This window comes from Quercus robur, chromosome 5 (genome assembly GCF_932294415.1).
Source record: "Quercus robur chromosome 5, dhQueRobu3.1, whole genome shotgun sequence".
Taxonomy (NCBI): Eukaryota; Viridiplantae; Streptophyta; class Magnoliopsida; order Fagales; family Fagaceae; genus Quercus; species Quercus robur.
The window spans coordinates 13,622,718-13,640,505 of record NC_065538.1 but is presented as its reverse complement, the minus strand read 5'-3'; the positions used below and the strand labels follow the sequence as shown (position 1 = coordinate 13,640,505).

Genomic DNA, 17,788 nt, shown 5'->3' with positions numbered 1-17,788 from the left:
TGGCTTCGGAATATCAACAAATCTTAAGTCTCGAAGAAGAATTCTGGGCCTTAAAATTTCGAATAGAGTGGACCTTATTGGGAGACGATAAAACAAAATTTGTTCACCTATCCACCATCTACAAAAGACACCTAAACAAAATTTGGTGTCTTCAGAATTCCATAGGTGTTTGGACTCATTCTTCTCCCAAAATTTAGAACCAAATTCTCTCCCACTTTATCAACTTCTATACCTTTGTATCTACCTGTGACCACCTCTCCTTCCTCACTCCTTAAAATTCTCCCTCAATCCCCTGCACCACACATAACCTCCTTATCCATAACATCACCAATTCAGAAATTAAAGAGGCTATTCTTTCCTTCAAACCTTTAAAAGCCTTGAGTCTAGATGGTTTCGACCCTATTTTCTTCCAAAAATTTTGGGATATTGTTGGCTTCTCGATCACCAACTTCATCAAACTAATTTTTGTCTCCAAAAAAAATCCCAAATAATCTCAACTCAACCCCCATTTGCCTCATTCCAAAAATTACAAAACTTGAAACTGTCCACCAACTCGAACCTATTGGTCTTTGCAATACCCTCTACGAAACTATTATAAAAATTCTTGTCTGTAGACTGAAGCCCTATCTCAATAGCTTGATCCACCCCCTCCAAACTAGCTTCATTCCTGATAGAAAAGCTAGTGACAACATCATCATTGCCCAAGAAATTTTCCACACAATGACTTCTTCCAAAAGCAAGAAAGGCACCATGGCCATCAAGATTGATTTGGAAAAAGCTTTTGATAGACTTGAATGGGTATTCATTAGACAAACCCTCTACTTCTTTAAGTTTCTCATTGATTGGATTAACATCATCATGTCTTGCATCTCTTCCTCCAGCCTCTCGATCCTCCTAAATGGAGAGCGCCTTGACGTTTTCCTCCCTTCCAGAGGTATTACACTAGGTGATCCTCTTTTCCCTTACATCTTCATTTTCTGCATGGAATATCTTGCCTGGCTTATTCAAGAGGAAGTTTCTATGGGTAATTGGCTTGGCCTTAAAATTTCCAGAAATGGCCTAACAACCTCATCCTCTTTGCAAAGGCTACAAAAAAAATTGCTTCACAATCAAAAGAGTTCTTGATAAATTTTGCAAAGCTTCAGGCCAAAAAATCAATCTCTCAAAGTCAAAGATTTACTTTTCACCTTGCACTTCTCCTAGTTACATTGAGATGGTAGAAAATGAACTTGGAATCTCCTCCACCTCCAATTTTTTGAAATACCTTGGCGCCCCAATCCTCACTAATAGAAGAAATAAGAGATCTTATGACTTCATCACTGACAAGCTTAAAAATAGGCTTGCGTGTTGGAAAGTAAACTCTCTCTCTATGGTCAACCGTCTTACCCTCATCAACATTGTCACAATTGCAATGTCTACCCACATCATGTAATGCACCCTCCTCCCCATAAAAATCTATAAAGAGATGGACAAGATGAACCGAAATTTCTTCTGGGGAGACTCAGACTCTAGGAAAAGACTTCACTTGAAAAATTGGGACACTATCACCAAACCAAAAGCTATTGGTGGATTAGGAATAAAAAGAAGTCACCCTCGAAATCTAGCTTTACTTACAAAAGAACCTGGCTCTCTGATTCGAACTCTACTGCTTTGTAGGCCACTACACTCAAGAGTAAATATCCTAGTATACTTCCCCCATCAAAGAAAATCTCCTTAACTTGGCATAGCCTCACAAAAGCTAATCATATCTATGAAAGGGTAACTAGTTGGCTCATCCAAGATGGGAACTACATAAATTTTTGGCATGAAAATTGGACCAGTTAGGGCCTTCTTCGAAACTCTACTCATGGCCCCCTAAATAGAGAGGAAGGCTCCTTGAAAGTTTATGACCTCTAGGATCAAAATGGCAACTAAAAACTTGATACTCTTTCCATTAATCTTCCTGACCGACTTAGAGACATCATCAATGCTACTCCTAAGCCCATTCATTCCTTACACCCCGACAAATCCTTTTGGCTCCCTTCCTCAAATGGTCACTTCAACATAAATTCAACCAACCTCATCGCCCTCAACCTTGACCCCATCCAACAAAATCAACCTAATTGGAAATGGCTTTGGAAACTCCCCATTCTCCCCAAAATAACCACCTTCCTTTGGCTAGCTTGCCAAAATTGCCTCCACACAAAAATTCTCCTCCATAATAGAAAAATTCTCACTGAAGACACATGCCCCCTTTGCAAAAACCATCCTTCATATTCTCAGGGACTACTAAATAGTTCACCCCATCTAGACTAATCTTGGCAGTCTTCCCTTACATCAAGACTTCCTATCTCCTTGAGTCTTTGATTGGATCAAGAAAATGTCCACTCCCTCCCTCACCACCCAATCCCACCCCAACATCCCTTGGAATGTAGCTTTTCTCATATCCATTTGGACCATTTGGACAACTAGAAATAACCTTGTTATGGAAAACAAAGCCTTCATCACTAGTGAAATTTTAAAAAGAATTCATTCCCTCACCACAGAGCTCTTCTTCTCCTTACATATCAAAGAGAAAATGCCCTTACATGACAGTATCCACACTAATTGGAGCCCCCCTCATTTTGGTTTCTTAAAACTTAACACTGATGGTTTTGTGAGGGTAAACCGATTAGAGCCAGCGCTGGCGACCTTATTAGAAATTCTATGGGTTCATGGGTTAGAGGTTTCTCTAGAAGCATAGGGATCATCCATTCCTTGGCTGCTGAACTTTGGGGCCTTCAAGATGGCCTTGCACTTGCAAAGAATCTGAATATCAAAGAACTCTACATTGAGCTTGACGCAAAAGCTGTTATTACAATTCTTACATCTCATGATACCTTATTTGATTTATCTCACCCCTATAGTACTCTAATTTCTGATTGCAGGACCCTCCTCCAGTGTTTTGAGGTAGCTCACATCACCACGTTTACCGCTAAGGAAATCAATGCGCAGACTTGGCAAAAGAGGGATCTCCCACTAGTGATAGTTTCATTTTGTAATCACAACCCCTTCCCTTTATTTTTTATCAGTTATTTTAGGATGCTAGGGGTATTTCTTACCCAAGACTTTGTATTCCTTAGTTCTGTTTAATTAATTACCATTTACTTAAAAAAAAAAAAAAACTTTTACCTTATTATTATTATTTTATTATTTTTAACTTTTTACTACCTTTTTAACTTTTTACTTTTTTTACTATCTTAACTTTTACACCTTATAACAAGTGGCAATTGCATGGAATAATAACCCTAGTTATTATTCCAAGTAGATGCAATCAAAACAATTTAACTTATGATTATCCTCTTAAAATTAGTTCATATAAATTTTGTAAGCCTCACAATTTTACACATTATTATTATAATATGTATATTTTAATTTATTTTCAACTCTAACTTTTATTTAAATTCTTCACTAAAATATTTTCATATTAAATTTTCTTAATTTTTCTTTAAATGATAGAATGGATAGTTCCATAGAAAAACATAATAATAGTAAATATCAGTTAATAAGTATTAACATTCCTAGAAATATAAAAGAAAAGTAAAGAGAGAGCGTTAAACTTTTCCGTGTATTGAATGAATTAATAACTAATTTTTATATATTCACCAGTATTTTGGAAGAAATATATTAATAGAAATAACCCTTTCAATCTTTTGTAACCAATTGTGGTTGGCATCATGTAATGGCTTCTCTATATAAGTTCAATGACAGATTTGTTGAGGGCCACTTGATTTCTTTATTTCCATACAAACTCGGACTATCTAAGTGAAGATGATATATGACTTCTTTTTTCTTTTTCTTTTTTCTATTAAATGAAAACAAGGTGAGAGGGGACTAGTGGAGAAAATGGGCAAATGCCCATTTCAAAAAAAAAAATCTAGCATTTTGTCCCCTTTCCCAAATTAAATAGAAAAATGCCCCTCTTTTGAAACTCGATTTTCTCAAAATTGAGTTATAAAAAAAAAAAAAAAAAAAAAAAAAAAAAAAAAAAAAAAAATTCTGGAGCCCTATAGTGGCGTTTTAAGGAGCCTATAGTGACGTTTTAAGGACCTATAGTGACGTTTTGTAATCCGATCTCCATGAAGTTGAGTTACATGCAATTTTTTTTCTATTTTTTACCTATAACTCGACTTCATGGAAATCGGATTACAAACACCACTATAGGTCCTTAAAACGTCACTATAGGATCCTTAAAAACATCACTATAGGGCTTAACTCGATTTTGAGAAAATCAAGTTTCAAAAGAGGGGCATTTCCCTAATTAATTTGGGAAAGAGGGAAAAATGCTGGATTGTTTTTTTGAAAGGGGCAAAAGCCAATTTTTTCCGGGGACTAGTCGTGACCATTCTATCCAATTGTGATCATAATAATTTTTCTACCCACCGAGAAATTAATGCCTGAATGGTCATGTGAGTTGAGCCATAATCCAGAACATAGCCCAATCTAGAATATCATATTTAAAGAATTTCTATGAGTTTAAGTCAATTTTTAACTCCCTCCAACAATTGGAGAAATTGGAGGGAATAGAATTTTTTTTAAATTAATTTTACTAAAGTCCCATGATACCCTTAGTTTTTTCTTAAACGTCTATACTACTACTTTTATCAAAGAAATGACACAATAGTAATATTGTAAAAAGATTTCTCTGCATTCCTTTTCATTCAACTTTCAAATAAGGTCACTTTACAAGTATTAAGTGCTTGTGGGGTGTAGGAGGTAAAAACCGGGGTTTAAGTCTCCAGAAAAGAGTTTCACACATATATATACTTAAATTAAGATAGAGTAGAATTTCTATCTTATATAAAAATAAATAAATAAATAAATAAGGTTACTTATTATTCCAGAATTTCCCTTTTAAACATCCAAATACGAGAGAGATTAATTCACTTTCATTCCTTTCCTTCCTCATTTAATCTTTAAGGTTGTTTTTTGCAAGGTTTATGATCAAATGCCAGAGCCATGTTGGGTTATCTCTACAGGACGTTGCGCAAATCGGGGTGGCTATTCCAACCACTGCTCATATGTGGTTGTTCGAGGCTGTGACAGAATTGTCCCAGTTGACATTTATGTTCTTGAGTGTCCTTGATGGCTGAGGCACTACTCAGTGGCGGAGCTAGGATTCGACTTTAGAGGGGGCAAAATTTATAACTAATATACATGTGTCTCTATAAACAAATACATATTGTGTATGTAGCATACAACATATGCATCATATATACACAATATTAACCAAACTTGACAAGTAAATGCCAATAATATGAATAGTAAGTGATCATTCAATATTGAAAGATCCCCTAAAATCATTGCATATCATTATATTGTGTATAGTTTATTAGTGTTTTTTTTTTTTTTTTAAATATATAGCGAATAAAATAATCCCCTAATATATTTTATGGAATTTGTCATGTAATTGTTTCCAAATTTTATATCTTAATACTTATGAAAGGAAACTTTTTTTTTTGGGTGCTATTTTCGTCTCTTCAATTAAGACTTTTTCTTCTTTATTTAAGTTTATTTTTATAAATTTTGAACTTTAAAAAATATTGATAAAGTAAGAAAAGATATGAAGATATATGATATATCAATTGAGTTTGACTTTTCAAAAAGATAGGGAGATATATATACCCACAAAGAAAAAAAGGATGTATGTGGTTGTTTACTGTGGCTCTACACTTTACAGTATTATTTTGAAACATGTAGCTGAAGAGATTTTCAATATAGGTCAATTACTCATGCACTACTTATCACAGTTTCAATTTAATCTCCACCTTTTACTATTACACACATAAAAAAAGAAAAATTTTGGACAGGTCAGGGGGGGCAAGTGCCCCCTCTCGACCCCCCCTGACTCCGCCCCTGGCCCTACTCTATGTAATACTCCAATTGCAAAAGAAGATTAACAAGAGGTGAGATTTTCTTCAATAATATTGGACGAAGTGATTAATCAAACATTTACTTGGACTGAAGCTTACCTCTCCCATGATCTATATATGTAGCATATGAACTTGTTCCTTGATGTCCTCTTTTGGATGCAGAGGTGGCATTATCTGTAATGTTTTGTATGTTACATTTTCTCACATTGGAGTGGATCTCACATTTGTAGGGAACACACTCATGTGGGTGGATGTTGTATACAACATATTATAAATATAATAAATCTTATTTAAACTTGTAAGTTGTGTTTTTCACATGGAGTCTTTTCTTTGTAGCATATTATGAGATAATAAACACTAATAAAAGATAAAAGATAAAAGAAAAAGAAAAAGAAAAAGGATAGTGGCTCATTTTTATAGTCTCTCTCTCACACACACACATATATATATATATATATATTTTGCTTATATAATATATAATTAATTTCATGTATATGTTTTTGTGCATTTACACGTGATAAATATAATTTTGTCTAAAAAAAAGAAAAAGGAACTTGAAAATGATTATATATGTCCCACGAGCATTGCCATTACAGTTAGTTTGAAGAAAGAAACTTGAAAAGAATTATACCATCGCCATGCCTCTTTTGTTTTGTTTTGTTTTTTTGTTTTAATCTAAAATATTTATTATATTAAATTCCATGCCATCTTCATGCTAGAAGCTCCGAATTCCCATTAATCCATATCAGTGAGGAAATAGTCATACACCAGAAATTAACACAACTCTGGAGTCCCACCAAAATCCAACGGTGCTTACATCCCCATTTCCCTTGACTTCCCCAATTAGTAATTCTTTTGCATATGGTCGCTCCTTGGTTCTACATTTCTGTTTCAAGAAAATATTCTTACACATTTTAAACGCACACTCTGTATACACAATATTTATATTTTACACGTATTTTCCACATTTTTTAATATGCTCAAATCTGACAAATAATGTCAGTAATATATCTATAAGATATAGGCAAAAATACCATCTTGGCCTCACTTTATTTTGCGATTGCTATTAATTTGGTCCTCTTAAGTTGATAGCAGTTAGTTTGGTCTATATTATTTTCAACTTGTAGTCACATTTTGTTAGCAAGTTGACGGTAGGAGCATAATTATCCGCTATCAAAATGTAAGGACAAAATTGATCATGAATCTAGAGTCCCACCAAAATCCAATGATGCTCACATCCCCAATTGCCCGAAGTTCCCCAATTAGTAATTCCTTTGAATATGGTGGCTCCTTGGTTCTACATTCTTTCAAGAAAATATTCTTACACATTTTTTAATGGACACTCCATAAATCCAATATTTATATTTTGCACATGTTTTCCACATTTTTTTTAATATATTCACATTTGAAAAATACCATTTTGGTCTATTTTGTGATTACAATTACTTTGGTTTTTACATTTTGGTAACAATCAGTTAGGTCTATATGTTATTTCAATTTGTAGTCAATTTCTGTTAGTGAGTTGATGGTAAAATTAAATTGATTGCTACTAAAATGTATAAATCAAATTAATCGTGACCCCAAAACGTAGGAACAATGATGTAATGAGTGTTGGATGCTAAATTTTGTCCGTTCCTTTGTCACCCTCAAAGCAGAATACAAAGAAGGAAAGAAGAAATTCAGAAGTAGAGAACCATACAGAAAATCCCAATGAACCTCTCTCTCTCTCTCTCTTCCTTACTAACGAGATTTTCATTTTTTATTTATATATTCCTTTTCAGCCAAAAAAGATATGTAAGCAGAGCAGTAACAGAACACGGAAACAAAGGATATTCAAATTCAAGCAGAAGACAAAGAAAGGTTGAAGCAAGCAATTAACAGCCAGCAAGGAGACAACAGCTGTGGGTTATATCCAAATCGCTCATATTTGTCTCCCTAATTGCATTTTTTTTTCATCTATTCTATGTGAGCATTATCACTTCCTAAAAATTGTTCACATTCAGTCCCATTTTTCACAATCTATATTCTATACACAATGCTCATTGAGACACCAGATTTTCACTACAAACACCAAACACAACAAATTTCAAAGCCACTCATACAAATTTTGCACAAGCATTTGCCTAGACTTACCATTCCATCTGCAAATAAAAACCACAATAGCAAAACATTCAACCTATTCACCAAAACAATCCCACGAGCCCCCTTAGGCCCGAATCGAGGGAAGGTGAGATCGAAGATTCACTATGGGGTTCCGAACTACAGAGCTTAAAGCTCCAGCCATGGAGGCCAAGAGAGCAAGTGAGATTGAAATTAGAGAAAAAGAGAGAGGATGGGCTGTGTTCAGAGATAGAACCACCGTAGGAGGTGGTGGTGAATCTGGTGAAGAAAATATGAAGCTTGGGTCGGGTTTGTGTCAATCTTCATGCCTCCTCCATACTATTGAATGTTCTCCATCCCACAATAAAAAGGTTGATGTTTGCACCATTTTCAGAGAAAGAAAACAAAATTTGAAAACAAAAATTAGAGGTTTGGTAAGAGATTTCTAGTAATATTATTTAAGTTTTGTGAAAATATATATGGATGAAAAAGTATGTAGAAATATGTGTTGTGGTGTTTAAACAACAGTTTTTGTTGTTTATTTTACACTAAAATTTTCTTTACTGTTGTTTATTTTGAATGGAATAATTACAAGAAGAGCTAAGTAATAAATTGCTAATGGAGTGGGGTAAATTTCTTGCACTTAGAATAATTTCCCTATGCATGCCTATTTGCATTTCTCATATGCTAGTACATAGTATTCCTTACATGCTAGTACATATTATCTAACACTAACATGCCATGCATTCTCACATGCACACACGTTTTCACATGCTCACATGTCCATGCATTCTCACATATACATGCATTGCCACATATTTCCTTGAAAACTAAATGCCAAATAAATGAGTCACTTGAGTCACATTTCAAATTATAGAAATTAGGATTAAACCAAAACAATGTACTATTTTAGGATAGGCATTATAAGGCACTATTTTAGGATACCTAACAACTTCCCAACATGTAATAGAACTTCCGAGTCCTTAGTCAAATCTTAGTTAAATATATATGAAATATGTTAGAAATAGGTGACCAATTACACCTAAAAAACCCAATAGTTAGTGGCCACTTTACTAAAATGCAAAGATAATGAATATATTCACTTGCACCCACATCACCCTGGTGTAGGAAATAAATGACACACTTGGATCACACGTCGCGGCAAAGAAACTCCTTACATGTAGGAGGTTGATTACATGCATTTGAACATTATTTGCAAGTTTAACAATGAGTTGTCAACCTCTTCCTCTATCTATCTTTAAGATAAAATCTTGTTAGTTAGGGGAAGAGAAAGTTATATGGCTAATCTAGCACTAGCCTTGTTGGTATCAAATGCTATTTCGGATGGTTTTGGTTGGATGAATCTCATTTGTAGCGTGTCGAGCATTTTGCTCCTATTTTATGGACATTTTCTTTCTTCTTTTGACTCTATTTCTCTCTAACGCTCCGTTTGTTTCGATGGAAAACTTTGTACAAAAATAGTTTTCCGTGTTTTTCAGTGTTTGGTAGCATAAAAAAAGATAAGTCAAAGGAAAACTATCTTTGGTCAACATAAAAAGTATGACTTATTTTTAGAAATTGTTTTTAACTAAATTTTTTTGGAAAACAACTTTATCTTACATTGAAAAATGAAATAGTTTTATTGAAAATGATTCTTGAAAAATAACTCATTTTCTAGAAAACATCATTGTTGAAACAAACAGAACATTGAGGCTTTCTTAATTTAAATATCTTCGTCTCAAAAATAAAACTTTGACTCTCTTGGGTTCTCTATCTTTCTCAAAGCATCAAGCTCTTTCTCTGATAAAAAAAAAACTATATACTCTCTCTCTCTCTCTCTCTTTGTTGGTGTGATCAAATGGCTGCTCTTATACCAAGACATACAGCTACAAAGCTAGCCTTGCTCTCATACCAAAGGTCCACCTTGCTCCACACAACCCCTTCATCACTCATGTCCTCCTCTCACTTTCCGGCTACTCAAAATGGCCCACGAACTACCCTTCCATCCAGATCCCCTACTGCAGGCTTGAGCAAGACGGGAGAGTACTTAGTATTAAAGGTGGATGCTCTCGCGAACTGGGCCCAATCAGCGTCCATATGGCCCGTGACGTTAGGGCTGGCCTGCTGCGCTGTTGAGATGATGCACGCCAGCGCCGCCAGGTATGATATGGACCGCATGGGCACCTTCTTCAGGCCCTCTCCACGACAAGCCGATTTGATGATTGTGGCTGGCACTCTTACCAATAAGATGGCTCCTGCACTTAGGAAGTAAGTTTTGATGATATTGATTATTTTGTTATCAGCTCTTTTTTTTTTTTTTTTTTTTTTTTTTTTTTTTTTTTTAATTGTATATGTTTTATCCTTCAATTTAAATTATTTTTGGTTTTTTAAATTTTAAATTTTTAAATATGATTGTCCAATGTTAAGTGTAGGGGCACGATTTTGGGGCTGTGGCCCAAAAGACAGGTGATCCTGGCCCAAAAGTCCCTTAGCAATGAATTTGTAGAGAGTAGGTTACAGAACTAGGTCTTCGACAGAGGAAACGCAGTTATGGCCGTGCCATGCAACCAGTTGGACGTAAGGATATCCCTTCAAACATTTGGAAGGATGGTCCCTGGGGCTGTTTCAGATACTTCTGTCTCTTTTCTCTTTTTCTATCTTTTTCTTCCTTCTCTATCTTTTTCTTAGTTCAGCTTCCGATCCCTTTTCCATGGGGATTTTCTTCTCTTATATAGCATCATTCCTATGATCATGACCCTACACTTGTCAACCATCTGACCTTCCACTTGAGTGCCTGTCCCATAGGTCATCATTTCTCTTTTCTGTGAGTTGCACTGGCCAAGATGATTCTGCCTTCCTGTCCCTTCCACATTAATGTGGCTAGAAAAGTAGTTCCTTGGCATTTAATGCGGCAGTTGTGGTTGCCCCCCTTCTTGGATGCCATGCACCATTCCTTCGTATTGAGTGACCTTTCGCTAGGTAGGGGTGCGAATTTGACACTCACTTGGCGAGTCCGAGGAGGTACTCCTCCTCGGACGTCCCTAAGCAGGCCCGGCCCATCATGGTTAGGATGGGATATCCTGCGCGTCTGCCTTTTCTTCTTATCGTGGTTGGGCTTAGTACATGAACTACGGCCCAACATCCGCTGACAGATTTTATCCCCCACATTAAGGTATTAATATTTTAATAAAATGTAATGTAAAATATAATATATAATATGATGTGATGTGTTTTGAAAAGTTCATAAAATAAAAAATTAGGTTCTTATACTAAAATAGACAACAATTTTCACACGAGTTAATGCAAATGCTCTTAGTTGCCAAAACTATTGCCAAGTAGGGGTGACAAACTTCAACATGATCTGCAAACACGATATAGCACAACACAAAGTTAACAGGTTATGCTTTGAGGATTAATGGGGTTGTGTCATATATATGTTGTCATGACTAGCCCATTTAATTAGCGTGTAGGGATTGTGTCCAACTTATGGAATCTATTTGACTCGTTTAACTAAAGATCATTTTACCAATATAGCATTTAAAACCTTAGGTGTATAAACTTATTTTCTTTCCTAGTTGCATTTCTCCAAGCCACATGATCATGACCTATCACTCTCAGACCTCAATCTCACCTTATTTTCTTAGTCACTGTCACACATCTGTCATTGCGGTGCCAATCTGCCATTGCCCTCGTCCTTCATTTCTCTCTATCACTTGAAATTTAGGTCGTTGTCATCCTTTACTTGTAACTTTATCTTTTTATCTATTTTCTTGAAATTGATTGCTGGGATCTAAAATTAGCTGTTGTGGTTTATTTTGTTTAACATATTACAATTGATTATTTGTGATAATGAGATATATTTTACTATTGAATGTTTATTTATGATGTAATTACTCTGTTAGTTTTGAATTATATTAAAAAATCTATTTTTTCATAATTCAAATCAATTGAATTAGTACTAAAATTTGTATTTTTTTCTTTAATAAAAAAAAAAAAAAAACTAATAAACTGGTCAACACGACTAACTCGTTTAATAACGTGTTAAGGTTGATGAATCTTAACCTATTTAATAAATAAGTTGGGTTAATGTCGACCCATAAAGTCGAATACTCATAAGTTGACATGACACGAACTCAACATGTGAACACAATTTGCCACTCCTACCGCTAAGGGGATTTGGATATGATCTACCTAAAAATTACCACCAGTTAATAGTCCTAGTTATTGTACTAGATGCAAATCGTACCAAGGAGTCATAATCGAAACAATTTAACTTCTGATCATTATCTTAATATTAGGTCACATAAACTTTGAAGCCTCACAATTTTCACATTATTATTATTATTATTATAACTCATCATTAAAATCTTTTCATATAAAATTTTCTTAATTTTTCTTTAAATGATAGAATGGATAGTTACATTGACAAACATACTAATAGTAAATATCAATTCATAATTATTAAATTTCCTAGAAAAAGATAAAAGAGAGAGAGTTAAAATTTTTATTGTATTTCATGATCAGTTCCTGACTAATTGTTAAATATTCATCAATATTTTAGAAGAAATATCTTAACAGAAATAACCCTGTGAATCTTTTGTAATCAATTGTGGTTGGCATCATATAATGGGTGATTTATATGAGTTCAATGACAAATTTGTTGAAAGCCCTTTGATTTCTTTATTTCCTTATGAACTCGAATTATCTAAGTGAAGATGATATATGAATTTTTGATTTTATGAAAAAAGGGTGAGAGAGGACTAGCCGAGACTACCCCATCCAATTATGGTCATAATTATATTACTGCCCATCGAGAAATTAATGACGTACTGAATGGTCATGTGAGTTGAGCCATAATCCAAAACTTAACCAAATCTAGAATATTTGGCCCAAAGAATTTCAAAGAGTTTAGGTCAATTTATAACTCCCTCATAAAATGGGAGAAATTGGAAGGAATAGAGTATGTTTTAAATTAATTTTTACTTACGTCCCCGTGATTCTATTTTTCTTTTCTTAAATGTCTACACCCCCACTTTAATTAAAGAAATGAAATGTTATAAAAGGATTTCTTTGCATTCTTTTTCCCAAAAAAAAAAAAATCCCAAATTTACTTATTATTCCATTAATTCTCTTTTAAACATCCAAATACGAGAGAGATCAATATTTAATTCATTTCCTTTCCTTTCCTTTCTATTCTATCAATTTCATTCCTTTCCGTTTCTTTACAAACTCCAAAACATAGTGTAAGTCGCACCAATATGACACCTTTTTTCATGAAGGTTTTAATTCAAAAACCACCACTGATGCATGACTCTAGATGATAAATGTAATTGTGTTTCATTTTGTTTGAGGGATTGTATTGGTGTTTTGTCTAGAGGTCATTATCAAATGTGGTCTCATTCAGTGGCGGCTCCAAGAATTTTGTTTAAGGAGGTCATTAAGAAACTTAAATTAAAAAAAAAAGAATTTGAATATATCTAGTTATCAACAAAAATAATAATAATAATACATGAAGTTTTACAATTTCTTTTTACAAGTTTTCAAAATTTTTATTGCTACATAATAGTTCATTATGAGTATCTATTGCCAATGTGGGTAGCTATGAGCCTATGACCATTTTATTTTGTTAAGTTTGCCAAACATTTTTATCTTTATGCAGTTGTTATTATCTATTTGTCTTTGTTTTTATAAAAATATTTTAAACTAAATGACTAATCTCAATTCTCAACTCATTGGTTCCGTATTAATTATTGACACACACAACCACATATATTCATATTACATAAAATTATGCACTACGTGTCTACTTAACCATTCAAATGCTTAAACAATCACTAATTTTACAATTTTTTTTTCTTGAATTTTACTAACTTTATAAAAAAAATTATTATAATATGTTAACAATACACAAACATGTAAAAAAAAAAAAAACATCTCTATTTCCTAATTATTAAATTATATAAAGTTATATCATATATATACTGTACACACAAACATCCACACACATCATAATTCACACAAATAATATTATAATAAAAAGTAATACAAACAATCAATATTAGACACACTCACACACATATTATATAAATTTATAATAAAGAGTGACATTTACAATTCACAAAAACTTACTCTTTACTCTTAAAGTCTGAAATACTTGTAATAAAGGCATGCAAGATTTAAGTCAAGGTGTGAAAAAAAAAATATTTTTAAGAATAAATTAAAGTATTAAACTAAAAAAAATATTTTATGTATAAGTTAGGGGGTTCATTTGAACCCCTAAATAAACTGTAGCACCGCCCCTGAGTCTCATTTAAATGGGAGATTGAGAATTTTTTTTTTCTTTTGAGAAACAAATAGGAGAATGATGAATCAATTATGATTCTATCCTCTGATATTTTTGTCTACTCTCTCTCGGACCTTCGCAAGACTCGAAAATCAAAAACTTGTGCTTAATTGCCCAAGATGTTACCTTTTTTTTTTTTGTGTGGAGATTATACATGCACCCAATACTGATTCTATGAACTCACCTTCCATTTAAGCGTGTCTGCTTCTATTGCTGACTTCAGGATTTTTTTTTTTTTTTTTTTTTTTTTTTTTTTTTTTTTGTATTTTTTAATCAACCAATTTCCATTTTCAAGCCAAAATAATTGATATCCACCAGTATGCCTGGTGGTATTTTATGCAATACAATACAATATCGAAAATTTTGATCTCTGTTACAAGGAATCACATATTTGAACCAAAACTCATTGACCAGCCCAATACTTCTTCATTACAAACGGCACTGACCCCCAAGCTCCAACCCCAACAATGGTGTTCTTTAGTCTAGTTCTAATGTATCCGCCATAATATCAATCATTGATTCCTATACGGTGAAAACTGCCCACTTTGCCATCTGGTATTAATATAATTTGATTGGATTTTGAAACTTTATATTGCATTAATTTTTAAGGTAATTTTTTTATAGGGTCTATGATCAAATGGCAGATCCACGGAATGTCATCTCTATGGGAAGCTGTGCAAATGGAGGTGGCTATTACCACTACTCATACGCTATTGTTCGAGGCTGTGACAGGATTGTCCCGGTTGACTTTTATGTTCCTGGGTGTCCTCCAACAGCTGAGGCCCTAGTCTATACATTACTCCAGTTGAAGAAGAAGATAAACAGGAAGAGGGATTTTCTCTACTGGTGGACTAAGTGATTAATCAAACATTTACTTGGACTGAAGCTTTGCCCCTCCATGATCCATATATGTATTATGTAGCATATGAACTTGTCCCTTGATGGCCTCTTTTAATTAGATGTAAATGTGGTATTATGTGTGACGTGTTGCATATAACATTCTCTCACATTGGAGTAGATCTCACACTTGTGGGGTATACACATGTGGAAGGATGTTGTATACAACATATTATAAGAATAATAAATCTTACTGGAACTTTGTAAGTTGTAGTTCTCATGGAGTTTTTTTTTTTTTTTTTTCTTCTGATGAGAAACAAACCATCTGAATTTTTTTTTTTTTTTTTTTTTGATGAGAAACAAACCATCTGAAATATATTAATCAAGAATCTGATAAATCAGCAAAAACAAAGTTGACAACATCTGGAGGAAGATGCTCCAACCAGAGTGTAGAGGGGAAAGAGAATTTTGCTCTCCTAGCTAAAGCATTTGTCACAGCATTACCTAGCCTAAGAGTATGCGAGAGAGACTAACTCTTCAAAGAGTTTAAAAGAGACAAGAGTGTTAATGAGGAGGTGTCCATATGTTGAGTTGAACATATCACCATTCTCGAGAGCATTGATAATTTCTGAATTGCCTTCTAAGACAATACCATCCAGACCAAGCTCCTTAACTAACGTGATAGCATGCCTCTCTGCCAGCAACTCCAGAACAGTAACAAAGGAGGGGTTTGGGATTCTCTCAGAGAGTGAGGCCAAGACCTGACCCCGAGAGTCCCTAATAACCACCCCAATCCTAGCTTCACCCGAGTCTGCAAAGACTGCCCCATCAACGTTAGTCTTGAGGCAACCACTATCCGAAGGCTTCCATTTCTCAACTCTAACTGGTTTCATCTTCATTGGCGCTGCATTGAACTTCCTATACTCAAGGAGATAATAGCTGACTTCACTTGGTACTTTTGATAGCGGTGGGACTGTCTGATGCAAGCGAATTTTGTTTCGCCTACTCCAAATGAACCAGGCCGTGACTGTAAACTACTCCCTCGCCTGGGGTTTGGAGCTAAGCAAATTCCAGAGATCAACAAAATCACCTCGGCTAACTTTCCTTCTGTCAATCCAACCAAAATCCCGATTCCAAACAGCTCTACTGGCCTCACAATTCCACAGGGAATGCAGGATAGTTTCTGGATGGGAGTTGCAAATTTCACAAACCTCATTAGGGACTGATGGGAGTGACGAGAATGCATTACCTTGACGAAGCAAACACTAATGACGAGGTCATCCAAGCGACGAGGAAATCAGCCATCACTGACGAGGTAAGGAAAGTCATTCAATGATGCCAGCCAGTAGCCTGGGCAGTTACGAAACCAGCAAAACAGACCGTTGGGAGTCTAATAAAAGCCCTATAATTGGGCTGGAGGCGTTACCAAGAGAGGCATTAACACTCCAACGGCTAGCAACCAAAATCACATATATAAGGCCCTTGCATTGGCAGCACAAGGTACACATACTGATATTCTGAGAAAACACCTATTACTTTTCTAGTTTGGCAAATTGCTTTCCTGTTCTAACTTTAACATCGGAGGCGTTGTGGCAGGCACCACACCAGTAACTCTTTTAAAGGATACATTGGTGCTGACGGGGAGTTCCATCTGCCCATTTCGACTGACGAGTTCACACTTCATCAGTTTGGCGCCGTCTGTGGGGAGCGACATTTTTAGATTCATATTTGAAAATGTAGTTTCCATCAACCCTCTACGTTCAGATGGAATCCAACCCAGATTCAGCAGCCTTGGCCCAACAAGTTCAGGCCCTTACAGCCACCATTGAAGGACTCACCAAACAAAACCAGGAGATGAAGCTACGACTCCAGCAGGTTCAAAAGGCTCAACAGGAAGAAAACCGGTCCAAGGGTAACCTGGAGGGAGAAGGGGATAGCCACAAGAGAGGTACCCCTCAAAGGCAAATTACTCCGGACGAGCAGAACTCAGATCTCCTTCGAGAAATGAGAAAGGAAATGGACGAACTAAGGAGCGCCATTAAGGAGAAGATGGACCGAAGCGTAGACAAAATGGTAAGGGCTACGGATTCGCCTTTCACCGCAGCGGTACTTGACTGCCCTGTACTGTCAAAGTTTCGCTTACTCAACTTGAGCCATTCGATGGACTCAAAGACCCTCAGGATCATCTTAATACCTTTAAGACGACTCTAGGTCTTCAACAACCACCTGACGAGATACCGTGTCGTTCCTTCCCTACCACTCTCAAAGGAGCTGCAAGAGAATGTTTCACGAAGTTGCCAACCTCGTCCATAGACAACTTCGATCAATTAAATAGTGCCTTCTTACGCCATTTCATAGGGGGGCAACGTCCAAAAAGGCCGGTAGACTATTTACTCACCATAAGACAGGGAGAGAAGGAAACTCTGAGGTCGTATGCCAAACGATTCACCCGGGAGACTCTGGAGGTGGACGAAGCCGATGACAAGGTGTAGCTGATGACCTTCAAGGCGGGATTAAGGTCCAGAGATCTCGTGGCCTCCCTCGCAAAGAACCCACCAAAGACAATGGCGGAGATGCTCCTGAAGGCACAGAAGTACATGAATGCTGAAGATGCGTT

The 17,788-nt window shown here is 35.3% G+C and overlaps 1 protein-coding gene across 1 annotated transcript; it reads left to right on the top strand.

The window, feature by feature from the left end:
- Nucleotides 1-9,825: 9,825 nt before the first annotated feature.
- Nucleotides 9,826-15,343, top strand: LOC126729015 (uncharacterized). Its single transcript, XM_050434777.1, has 2 exons — nt 9,826-10,259; nt 14,959-15,343. Exons 1-2 carry the CDS (start codon nt 9,850-9,852, stop codon nt 15,191-15,193), a joined length of 645 nt encoding a protein of 214 aa, XP_050290734.1. The 5' UTR covers nt 9,826-9,849; the 3' UTR covers nt 15,194-15,343.
- Nucleotides 15,344-17,788: the final 2,445 nt, after the last annotated feature.